At 46.8% G+C, this 12,664-nt stretch overlaps 1 protein-coding gene across 2 annotated transcripts in view; it reads right to left on the bottom strand.

Moving 5' to 3' along the window:
* Positions 1-1,306: 1,306 nt before the first annotated feature.
* Positions 1,307-12,664, bottom strand: part of CXXC4 (CXXC finger protein 4) — a 111,836-nt gene continuing 100,478 nt past the window's right edge. Inside the window, exon 4 of one of the 2 annotated variants that reach the window (XM_040556457.1) lies at positions 1,307-2,847. In XM_040556457.1, coding sequence (XP_040412391.1) covers positions 2,803-2,847 — 45 coding nt within the window. In that variant the 3' untranslated portion in view covers positions 1,307-2,802. Of the gene's footprint in view, positions 2,848-11,840; positions 12,395-12,664 lie in introns of those variants that run through there. The other variant, XM_040556456.1, reaches the window with a different exon arrangement.

Here is a 12,664-nt window from a genome sequence, read left to right as displayed (position 1 = left end):
GGATAAAAATAAAATAAAAGAGGTTCTTCTGGCAGTCCTTTATGTCTGCACATTAAAGCCGGAGCCTGGGATTTACGCACACGCACACAACCCGTGGAAGGAAATCTTCCAATAAAGATGTCTCCAGCTGGAATGACCATTATCATCCATGTACACGTGCATATCCGTACCTATCTGTATGTATATGGACGTGCACACACATCTATGTGTAAAACCCAAATCTGTTTGTGCCTCTTCCTGCTCATGCTAAGGGTGCCTTCCTCCCCATTACAACAGCATTTGCACATTTATGGGAGGAATAAAGAAAAAAAAAAAGGATGCATGATCCATGCGGAGGAGCCTTCCCTCTGCCAGCCAGAGAAAGAAGAACTAAAAGGATTATAAAAGTTCAGATTAAAATGATATAAAATCTAGCATTTGGCTCCAACACTAGTGCCTTGGTCCTCTGTAGCTAATCTGTATGCACTCTGTGACCTCCTCGCAGCGAACCCTGCTAAATATATTATTCCCACGGGGGCTTTCACTGCTGCTTGGTGTCAGAAATCAATATGTATGAGGCGCGTGGATGGGAATTTCTAATAGATCTGCCTGGCCCTGTGCTGCTTTTCAATATCTGCCTTGGACTATTAGTGCCGGCTCGGTGCCTGTGAAATAACCGAGATAATCTTTTAAGGTGCGCTGTTAAGGTGGAACCTAAATGTTGCCGTTTCAATTAAAACAGAAAAATATATATATTCATAAATCAGCCAGCGCCGCGCATAACCTTGCATGTAGCCTGATTATAAACAATGATGGGGATTAAAGTATTAGGGCGAGCATGCTAATGGCTGGGTTTCTGGGGAAGAGCTTAGCTCCTTCCTGATTTTTTTATTATTATCATTTTTTTGTCAACAGCAAATTGCAGGGATTCGGGGTGGGGGGGACCAGAAGCAGGCAGATGCCACGCCACCGGGCCCTGTCTTTGCAGAGCATGCAGCAGCCCAGCGCCCCGCGCATCTCTCCATTTTGGAGAGCACGCTGAACCTCACCGCCCGAGCCACTGCCCTGCTTTTCGTGAGGGCAGGGGGCCTAATTTGTGGCTTACTGCAGAAGGGCACCAGGCTGCCCCTCGCCCTGCCCTGCCGGGGTGGCGGTGCAGGGGGCTGGGCAGTGGGGGCGGCTGCAGCCCCCCCACGCCGCTCGCTCCTGCTCCCTCTTTGTCTCCAGCTCAGCGCGCAGGAGAAGCCGTCTCAGCTCAACGTACAGACGTGTGGCGCAGGAAGGCAATAACTTGCTAAAGGACCTCTTGCTCTTGCTTTTTTTATTATTATTATTTTTAATAGGGGAGAGGTAGTCACTAACCCATGCGTATGCTCCTCTGGCTCGGCACGTGGCCGGGCTGAGCTCTGCTCAGAGCTGGAGATGGCAAGGGAGAGCCCTCAGCCTCCAACCCCACCAATACTCTCACCCTGCCGCACAACCCATCATTTTCTTTCCTCCCCATCCCCTGCCCCAACCTGGAGCAGCCCTGTTGGAAAAGGGAAGCAGGCTGCCCCCAGCCCGAGCCCCCTCCGAGATGCCCGGCTTGCCTCGACCCTCCCTTTCACCTGGAGCAATGCAAATGTTTATAAAGGGCTCCGGCACCACAGGCGGCTTTATCCCGGCTGCCGAGAGCTGGCTCGTAGCTGCCTGGGCTCCTGGCAGTATTTGTAATACAAACACTTCTAATCTAACGCACGCAATTCCCCGCCGCTTAATAGGGCTGAAGTTCCCGTCCCGCCTCCCCTTTCTCAACCCATCAATTAGGTAGGTATATGTGAAAACAAACAGCCTATGTGTTTTCTGCATCTCCAAGGAGGTGTAATGGTGCGAAGTGCTGGTCACGGGCGTTTGCTGATGGGAAAAGAGGAGCCGAGTGGGTCTTGGTAAGCAGCAGGCTCCGTATGTCCACAAATGCTGGAAGCGAGCAGCTCCCAGCCATGCCGGCAGCACCAGCGGTGGTGGTCGTGGTGGTGGTACTGGCACAGGAGGGCTGGGAAGGAGACCTGGGACCCTCGGTCAGTGCAGGGGCAGAGCGATGGGCCAGCACGAGCCATCTCCCTAGGCATGGGAGTCCTTCACCCAGCTTGCCCTGATCCATCTCCTCTCCTCCCTTTAGCCCTGAGGGCCTCCACACCTGTACCGATATTTCAGAGGGGTTCACCACCTCTCGGAGAGGCCTCCAAACCCAACCCAGCGTGCAGCGAAAACCCACATGGGTCTCAGTGCACAGCCAAGGCACTGTCGGCATGGACAAGGACTCGTGAAGTGTTGCTTGGTCTCCTGAGTGGGGTGTAAAACCTCATTGGGGGGTAAGATCAGAGTAGAACCACTGGAGCAAAGGGGAGCAGCCTATGGATGGTGCAACAGCCCCTCACCATGCTTGCCCTTATGCAGAACTCTTGTGCCACCGCAGCACCAGGGCAAACTCCTGAAATGCAAAGCGCTGCAGCCGTCCGACCTTTTGCCATGACCTCTGCCTTGCTGCCTCACATCCCGAATTTGTGGAGATGGGACTTGACAAGAGGTGTCACATCCCTTCCACCCTGACGGCAAACAAATGTCCCCTTCTATCACGGGTGTCACCACCACTCGCTGCTGAGCGGCTCCCCAGCCCGGCACACCTCTCCTACCCCTGTTGCTTCCAGCATCTGGCAGACTTCGACGCGCTTCTGGAGGAAGGAGCAAGCGCAGACCGTGCGTCCGCCCTGCAATACTCACGTGCAACGTAGATAACATCAGCACCCGAATAGAAAACCTCCTTTCCAGTAATTATGACCTTTTCTAAGGCAGGCACTCTACTGTAATGGTGGGCACTCTGCAGCGGTGCTGTTAAGGGAAACACAGTTAAATTGACTTGTTAGAGATTTGCTTGGGGCTGCAACAGATGAAACGCCAGGGTGGGCCCCGTGATTCGGGCGGGGAGAGGGGTGCTGCTCGGTGACAGCAGCCCGTGCAGCGGCAGCGATGCTCGTTTGGGTTAGTGCAATCATGGGCACTGCGGTGGAAACTGATGGGCTGCGGCTCAGCCCCCCCCCCTCCACTGCTCCCTGGGGCTCTAGCGAGGAGAAGCAATTCATCCCGGCCCTTCCCAGCACATCGCTCCTGCGGCCACACAGGCTGCACCCCGGGATGCTGTGCTGCAGTGCTGAGGTTCCTGCAGAGCCCTGGCAGCCCCATGGCTCCCCTGCCTCCCCCAGCATTCCCGCCAGCTATGACTGCAAAGGCAAAGCTGCGTCCTGGGGAGAGCAGGCAGGATTTTTATCCCCCGCCTCGGGTCGGCCACTCGGTGTTGGTGACCAGTGCCAGCTCTGGCGGCCAGCTTAGGGCTATGGGGATGTGCCGGGGGTGGCTCTGTGGCAGAGGCACATCGCTGGTAGGTGGGATGGGGAGCCCCCTCCAGAAGTAGAGACAGCGTTGGAGGAGTGGGCATTGGGAAAAGGGGAGTGCAACATAAAACAGGGAATCCAGCCCAGGCTACATGTAAGCAGCAGATATTTGAAGGAGCAGCGACAACCCAGAGGAGCAGGAAACACGGCGACATACATCCCGCACCTCGTGCAGATTGCCGCTGAGACAGTGGGAAGGCGACACATCGCAGGGAGAGCAACATCTCCTAAATAATGATTAATGAATTGCTACTGACGGCAAGGGAAAAAAAAAAAAAAAAAAACTCCCAGTCACTTACACACGCGAAATTCTGTTTCTGGAGTTTCTGGCAGTAATAAATAATTAAACCCCTTTTGCTTTAGCATGGAGCAGAAGAGAAAGGTGGTGGGGGCCACAATGCACCAGAACAGCAGCATGGGGCATCACAGGTGGAGTGGGGCAGCTGGCAGGGGTATGAGGAGCTCAGCACCCCCTGGCCGATGCCAGGGTACCACCTCCCAGTGGGTTTGCTGGCACGCAGGAGCCCCAGAGCACCACTGTCTTGCCCCCCTCGCCCCTGCCCCGCACCTCAAGCACCACTCGTCCTGCAGGTGCCCCGCAGCTGTGACTGACCAGGGCATGAGCCAGGTGACAGGGGACCCACCAGCAGGGTCACCCCCCGGAAGCTAAAATAAGGGCAAAAATTAAAATAAATAAATTAAATTAAATTAAAAATTAAAATTAAAAAAAAAATTAACAGTGGGCAAGTGAACTTTTTTTCCTTTCCCTGGCTTCTCTTTTTTTACGTGGTGCAACTCTAGCTTACGGTATTGGAGTAAGACGTGCTGGGTTGCAACAGGAAAAAAAAAAAAAACACAATTAGCTAATAAGCCTGCTCGTGCTTCGCCTTTGTGGTGAGACTGCCTTGGCATCATCCCCATCTCACAAAGCAAGCCCAAGTTGCCCTTTCCAGCAGCAGCAGGAAATGAACGCCGGGGCCCGGCGGCGCCTCTGAATGGTGCCTGGCCAGGATGGCTGTGCCGGCTCTGCATGTACGGGGACGGGTCCCATCTAATTCAGCTGCTCAGCTCAGCTGCCCTTGCTCTCCCTGCTCACATCCGAGGTGAAGCACTCATCCTCCTTCTGCTATCCAATTCCTTTGGCAAGATCGAGATCGCAGCCACACCCTGGGCCTGCAGTGAGCTGTTGCAATAATGTGATTTTTGTGCATAATGCTTGTAACACGCATCAGGTTGGCGTGCAAAAGGGATGCCGGCTCCTTTACGTTGGACGATGGTCTGTAGTTGTGTGCAGGCATCAGGCCAGCCTACTTCTAGGCATCCTAGGGCAGGATGCAGCCCCGGACCCCCTGCGCCGACATGTGAGCGGCAGCGAGCATCGCCTGGCTCGGGTAAGCAAGGCGCAGCAGAGGCAAACGCGAGGCCTAATTGTTCTCAGCTGGAGGCTGCGCTGCGCGTGTCAGCGTGGTGAAGAAAGCAGGTCTACGGGAGAGGAGACACGGCAGTAAGCAATTAAAGAAAAGCCCCCGTTTCCCTTCCCCCTCTCTGCCAGCCCTGAGCCCTGGAAGTTTGCATTTGGTTTAAAGGGAGAGCATTTCTTACCACAACCGAAATGACCTCGAGGTGTTGCCACTGGTATTTCCAGGTTTACTACTGAGAGCATCTGCGGGGATAACTACAGAGACCTGGTTAAGTCAAGTCAACCTTTGCACCTTCATGTGTCCATTCCTCTTTTTTTTTTTTTTTATTTATTCTTTTTTTCTTATACACACAAAAGAATTGACACAAGGAAACTCTTCATCCAGTTCAAATCCAAGTTTATTAGCCTGTAAAAGTCTGTTTCCACACAGTAATCATAAGAAATGAATGAATGTTTATGGAGCATAGCATAAAAAGATAGCAAGTCAGCCATAGCTTGGAGTTTATGATTGTTCACAAAAATTAATCAGCAGGTCACATGGCATTGCATCAAAAAAGGCAAATCAGTTCTAGGAATGCAAACAGTCAGGATAAAAAGGCAAAACAAGTCAGAGCAGAATATCAGAAAGCAATAATTAGATTCACAGTTCCTAATCTGGGTGGCAGATTTCTTTAGACAAGGTTATTTACCCACTAATTCTCCCAGGACAGGTTGAAAGCCATAGTTCTGTATTAAACCACACATCCTCAGTCAACATAGCAGCCGGGCAAATTAACTATCCATCTCTAGGCATGAGTACTAAAACGTAGGCACAAAAGAGACAAAGTCCACTCCACAGATCAGCTACTTCTCATAGAGCCTGGTGGCCTCAGACACTCCCAGCTAGAAATCAGAGGTTCCTACAAGCCACATGGACCGAGCTATTCTAGTCACCATCTTGACACACAAACCTTCTTTCCCCTTACGAGCCCTCCAATGTCCTCTCTGCTCACCAGATCTGGGGAGGTCCTCCTACCTCCTGCTTGACACAGCAAACCAGACCCAAACTCACGGAGATATGGGCGGGGAAGGAGCAACAGGCGCCCGGCACCACCGTCTCTGTGTGTGTGGTGTGCACCAGGGAGGCGGTGGTGGGGACATCCCACTGTGCCCTGTTCACCCCAGTGCTGGTCTTCTTTGGGGTTGTGTCTGATTGCCAAGCTGAGGTTTGGACTTTGCTCAGAAGCTACAAGTGATGCAGAGAGCACCCATGCTAGGAGACTTGGGACAGAAACAGGAGTTTCTGACCTGGGCTAGCTCTTCTCTCTCTTTCCAAAGGAAAACATCTAGCACACAAGATCTGTGTTTCTTCTATCTTCTTTTTTTTTTTTTCCTAAAGAAGTGCAGATGGCAAGCATTATTAACTCTGTGATGAGGGCAGATGTAAAGGAGTAAGGGAAGAAAGGTGTTCTCAGATAGCAGATGCTTATATATGTTATAAACTGAGCTGGGGGAAACCACTCTGAGTAATTAGTCTGGGCTCTGATTGACGTGGCGGCACCTAAAGATCTTTCTACAAGGATTCTGATGAATTACTTTCTAGCACAGATCCTTCCCTCAGCATGTCAAAGGTGGCTTACACAGACCAATGAATCCCCAACCACAGGAGCTTCCCTTACAGGGCACTCAGATTTAGACTTCTTAGTCTACTCAGAAGTACCTTCAAAGTTTGTTGGGAAATTAAGCCATTAGGATTCAAGTCTAAAACCCATTTTTAAGGGAATGGGCAGCAGCATTACAAACTATTCTTGCTTATTATATTAAAAATAACATGAAAACACCTTAATATAGTTTGAAAACTTCAAAGAATAATGGAGGCGCTTACTTCCTGAGCATTACAGCTTATTCAGGCAGCCTAGATGACTTGTCCTACAAGATTACCACTGGCTACACACATTTCCTTTACTCTTGTTATGTTAGACAAAACCGCCTTTCCGAAGAACCCAGCTACCCCAACAACCGTGTCCATCCTGAATACCAAACGGCAAAGAGAATCAAGGCCAGGGTGGGGGCAGATCCTGATATCTGTGTGATGCTGAACTTCACCTTTCTTTCCTCAGATAGGGCTGGTGGTCTCAAATTTCATTGTATATTCTACCGACAAGACGCGCTTCTTATTTTCATAGATTTTAGGGCCATCTACCCATGCCCACTGCACACTGGTGACCAAGCAGATCCTAGCATCAAACTAAGATAGAACTTATAACAAAGCCACCTCTGCAATTTCTTCCAATTTCACAAGTTATCTAGCAAAGCCCATGGGAATCCGAGGAGGACTAGGGCCTCCCAGAAGGCACATTGCTTTGTACCGCTAGACCATTCATAATTTCAGACTTGTTCCTTGGAGAAATATCAGGGAGAGCTGAAATGGCTAGTGGCAAAAACAAATTGAGTCCAGCACAGCCTAGAAGAATTGAGCTTCCACGTAAAAGGATATTTTCCTTCCTCTTAATAGTCTCAGTAATGAGTTTGTCAGTTTGGGCTTTGAAGAATTACCTGCTTGTTGTTTGGATTGGTTTTTCTTTTTTAGATTTTTTTTTAATTAAAAAATAAAAGCTATAAAAAGCTAAAGGTAGTTTTAAACTGCAGGGTTCATATCTGGGGTGAGTATTTCTCTGGAGCTGAGGGACGTTTTTCATTCAGACTGGTATAAAACAATACTCAAGGGGAAAAATAGTTGAAAGAGAAAGCATTAAAGGAATAGGAACTCGGAGACCTCTTCCTGCTTCCAAATCGACCATCTCACAAAATTAGCACATTTCCTCCCTGTGAATTCTGTATCTAATCCAGAGAGATCACTGAATTGTGTCTGAGCAACTTGGCAGCCCTTTTCCTCCTCTTCAAACAGAACTCAAGGCTCACTCTTGGCATTGTCTAATGAGCGGTCTAGGTCTCACAAGAGCATATATCCTTACGGGCTTCGAAGAAGGAAGACAGAATCAGTGAAAAATCCACCCCTGTTCCTTTTGGTTTTGTTGCTTTCTTTAGAAAACAAAAGGATACACCCTTGCTCCCCAGAAAGTCAGCAGGGATAGAAGGAACCTGGCGGCCCGAAGGACCTACCTCGTCTTTCACACCCTCTCATAGTCCCGCGCTGGCACACACGAGCTGACGTTACGTTCATGCAAGGCACATTCACAGAGCAACGACATGCCAAATTTCACGACAATCAGGTGATGTGCCGCCCGCACACTCACGTGCCTTCCCACCTATCTGGTGTTGTTTTAATGCCTGTCTGTAGCACGGGGAAATAAAATGGAAACAGGAAACGGATTCCTTTCCTAGGAGTAGCTTACGAGGCAGGCAAAGAGCAGAAATTTGAACTGAGAAGCAGTAAAACAAAGAGTAAGATACAGCCATCATTCACAAACCATGCTCGTAATCCCAAATGCTCCAAGAGTGACATGATAACCCACCCTCAGGACTACGTTCTGCTGCAAGAGTTAGGGATGAGGTTTCACCATTGTACGCTCTTCCCTACAAAGGTAACTGCTAAGTGATTGCGTCACCCTCACTAGTCCACCTTCCCTGTACAACAGAGGCCTGCGCCGAAGGGCTGAAGGCTGTTCTGCAATCCATCTTACTTCTAACTTCACTAACCTTTCCATAGCCTCTAAATCTCAACGTCACGTTCCTAGTTTTACAAAGGCGGTATGTTTTTTTTTCTGCTACCTTAAACAACTCAGAGCACAACATTACCTGCAGGTACACAACTTACGGGGTTTCCATCGACTGCCAATTAAGAAGGAATTAGTTGTGTAGCTATTGTACCATCACTTCATAAGCATTCATTCCCAAACATGTGATTGGGGTCAGCTGTTGGACCCTCTGGCTCATTTTGAGGATTCTTTTTTTAAAAGAAGTTTTCACTGTTTAAGATCCCACAAACAAAACCTGTTTATGGAAAAAGAGAGATATTTTGAATACTAAAGTCCTTTATTCAACAACACAGAAATATCACAAAAACAACTTTACTGGGCAAATTGAATGTTTTTATACAGTTTTGTACATGCCCCATAAGTGATTATTTTTTTTTCATAAATACACTGTTTTCCAAAACTGTTTTTTTTCCATAATTGCACAAGCATACATACACCTTACACAAATATCTATTAGAAAATTTAATAGATAACTGCACAGTTCAGAAATAGGAGAACACTGTGAAAGGAGTACATTTCTGCGGCCCATGTTTCTGAAAAAAAACTCCTATAGTTCCCTGCAATTGTGGAAATTGAGTACTTTCTAACATAGGAGCTGTCTTTTATTCACTAAGAATACAGTAGAGCTCAGCGTGAAACTGCCAAATTTAATAAAAACAAAATCTGAAACATTTAGCTGTTACATGAGAACCCACTGTTTGATATCACTATGCATCTAACCATGATCAAAGACCCACTACTGCTTTTTGCTGAGTGTATTCGACCCTGAATGGTATGTTCATTTAACTACTTTCTTTCTTCATTATTTGATTACAGATATAGCCCATTTAAAAACTTGGTATTCTTTAACATTAATTCCATGACTTACATACCAGGGCTTCTGCACGAAAGGGAGCATTTGCCCCCTTATGGAGGGTCTGTTGTTAATTCACAGAACGGGTACATGTGCCTCCCTTTCAGCCTTGCCATTTTTCCTACACGTTTATCTGGGGTATGCCAACAATGCTTCCATTAGCCTTAATGTTCACACCTAAAAGACTGCAAAATTGTGTTCTGCTTTTTTTTTTTTTTTAACTCTTTTTTGCGTCGTGCGAATGAAAGAGGAATACGAATTTTCATACTGGAAAATGTTTTTGGTCTTTGTGAAAAGCACAAATTTGATCATTAGTACTTGAAAAAAAATCTGATTTACAAATATGTATACAATGGGGGAGAGAGAAGGCCAGAAAAAGGATTTCCTTCTTTGAACATCACTAACCAAAATGCTCTATGTGCACTACATCACATAGGTATTGTTTTACCCAAATCTAAAAATGTGATGGTGTAAAGGAACAACATCCAAAATGAAAACCACGCGGGAAAATCAAAGAAAAATCAACTCTTGTTCGTTTTCAATAATTAACAGGTTTGCTTGTTGTTTTTGTTTTTTTTTTAACAATTTTGAATTGACATGTAAAACACCACAATTACAATATACAGATCCATCAGTTTTTAAAAACAAAATGACAAAACAAAAAAAAGAAAGCACATCAAGACATGCAACATTAGGGTATTAGACAATAAGTACATTGCTATGAATATTCTTTGTACACCTAATGTAGCCTGAACTTAATTTTGTCTCTACTTCTGTAAGAGCAATCACAATTTTCCAAAAAGCAAGGCAAGCTTACCAGCCAGATGTGCAAATAAGGCTTCGGTTGATAAGTCAATCAGCATTTCGGTAGAGAAGACCTTACAGAGCTCATATTGGTCTAGTGGTCAGCAACAGAGGCCCTAACCAAAAAGTCTCAAACACAAAAGAAATCCGTACACAGCTGCCGTAGGAACAGACGTAAAGCTTACTGTGTGGTTATGCGACTGACGGCCTCTCACAAACTCTACGAGGGGCGCCGTGACAGAAGCATTTTGAGCATGACGCTCCCGTTTCTGAAGCCATGGCATGACATCGCACAACGCAATGACGTAGACATGTGCATCAACCCCACGTTCGGTGAGCCCAGCCCGCCCACGCTCCTCCAGGTACCGTGGACTACCCCTGCCCTGCCTGGCCCTGCTGACACACGAGACCTCAGGAGGCTTCTCCTGGAGGACCTTGGCTCTCCAGAATGGTCCCAAGAGCCACCAGTCCCGAGAGCTCCCTCCCCTGACAAAGCCGGCGTCCCCCCTCCTATGCAGGTCCCACACCGCGGTGCTCCCCACCACCCCACATGCTCCGCCACATGAGGGTGACCAGGGGCCAAGGGCTGAAGCATTGAGCAAATAACGGAGAAAGTGCTGAAACGAGAGGAGATTTGGATGGGCTGTGTTGTCATTGGCCAATTGTTTCCATGCCTAGCACCTGTTCTGTGAAACTACTGGTAGTCCTCTCTTGTACAAAATGATAAATCTATCAAGTATGTGGCACAACAGCATTTGCTTACTTTGACGGGATGGCCTTTTCACTCATGAGCGGTGTGACGAAGCCAAGCAATAAAATGTGTTGATCAACTGGTATTAGGTACCCCTAAGTTCAGTATCCGCCTTATCTTTCACAACACGAGTTACAGCCCTCCGTGCGCTGCCTTTCCAGAGGACAGATGACGCTAGAGTAGGAAGAAGAATGGCAGACCGTTCTGCTGGGGGCCTAAGGGACTGGTGGTTCAGCAAAGCTAAGATCAGAGGACTGAGGAATGTGTGGGGAGAAGCGGTCTTTGCTTTTTGTAAATTTAAAAGGAAAAAAAAAGTTAATTTTTATACCACAAAAACATCCAGGCTCTCAAATGAACACAACTGCAAGTGACACCTGAACCGGTCCAATGATCAAAGATCAACTGTGAAGAGCTCCACTTGGACCAAAATACTGCATTCAACTTTATGAAACATTTTCCCCACTGACTGAAAATTTTACGTAAGAACCCATAGATGGAGGGTAATTTGGCCGAGTCATCGTTTATCCTAAGGGCTCGTACTCACTTTGTTTTGCATTCTAGAACAAACTTTACACAGATGACTGGTGTTGGATGTCCACCTAGGCTGGGCAATCCACCATAGAGCACAGTGAAAAGTGGGTCAAACACCATACAGCATTTTTGGAGGGATACCCCTCTGTAAAGCTCCTCTGGAAGCAATGCAAGTGCATAAACCACTACTCTAATATAGTGCTTGAAAGAGTAATCTTAAATTTTATGTCTTCCCTTCTTACAACACCATGACAGAAGGTAATTGCTAGATGTGTCACAATCTTTTTATCTTGGAAAACTCAGCATCAAGTCTCTATGGAAGGATGCATGGTAAAACAGTGCTGCTGTTGCTGCTGCTGCTAAACAACTAGCAAAATAATATTTAAAGCCAGGATTTATTGCTCCGGATTTAACTCGCAGAACCACACTGTTGTGTACAAACCGTTAATCTCCATAGATGCTCAGACATGATTGTCTCCTTGTGTCTAAACACACAAAATACAAGCAGCTATCTGTACAGTTTACAGTACTGAAACACATATATTTGAAAATGAAGTATAGATATGTTACTTTTCAAAGATACATGACTTTATAGCAGGGGTTTACCCAAACTTTTTTTTTTTTTACAGCCACTTTAAAAATAGACAACAACTTCACTAGTATAGCTAAGTTACATCAAAGAAAGAATCAGTGTACTGAATGTGAATAAGCCAGCCAATTCCCCAGGCTCCCAGATTTTTGTCTTTTGCTTTTGAGGAAACCCCTATACAGAAATGAAAATAGTATCTGAGTATATTCTTCAATGGTGGACTAAGCAGTTTCTTAAAACAAGACTTTAGCTTGCCATTCACTTCGGACTGCCTTGAAAATAAGATACACTACTGCTTAAAAGAACCATCGGAATGCTTCAGCGCTGGGAACAGGTGTTCTCTAAAAAAAAAGCAAGAAAACAAGTTAAGCTTTCTTTTGTGGCATTACAACACTCAATTTCTTCTACTTGTTCTTTCCCTTTACATTTCAGGTATACTTTCAGTTATCTAGGAACAGCACGATGCCTCCCACAGCTTGACAATTCATAGAAACACACGCACATGCCATTTTAGGGTCATATGTGACACGTGTGAGGTAGCATATAACACACCTAACATGCGGTCTCCTTAGTTAGTCAAGCAAGGTATTCATGGAAACGCAAACATTGTT

This window comes from Cygnus olor, chromosome 4, assembly GCF_009769625.2.
Source record: "Cygnus olor isolate bCygOlo1 chromosome 4, bCygOlo1.pri.v2, whole genome shotgun sequence".
In the NCBI taxonomy this organism is placed as follows: Eukaryota; Metazoa; Chordata; class Aves; order Anseriformes; family Anatidae; genus Cygnus; species Cygnus olor.
Note: the sequence above shows the minus strand (reverse complement) of the source record. Positions and strands in the feature narration are given on the sequence as shown.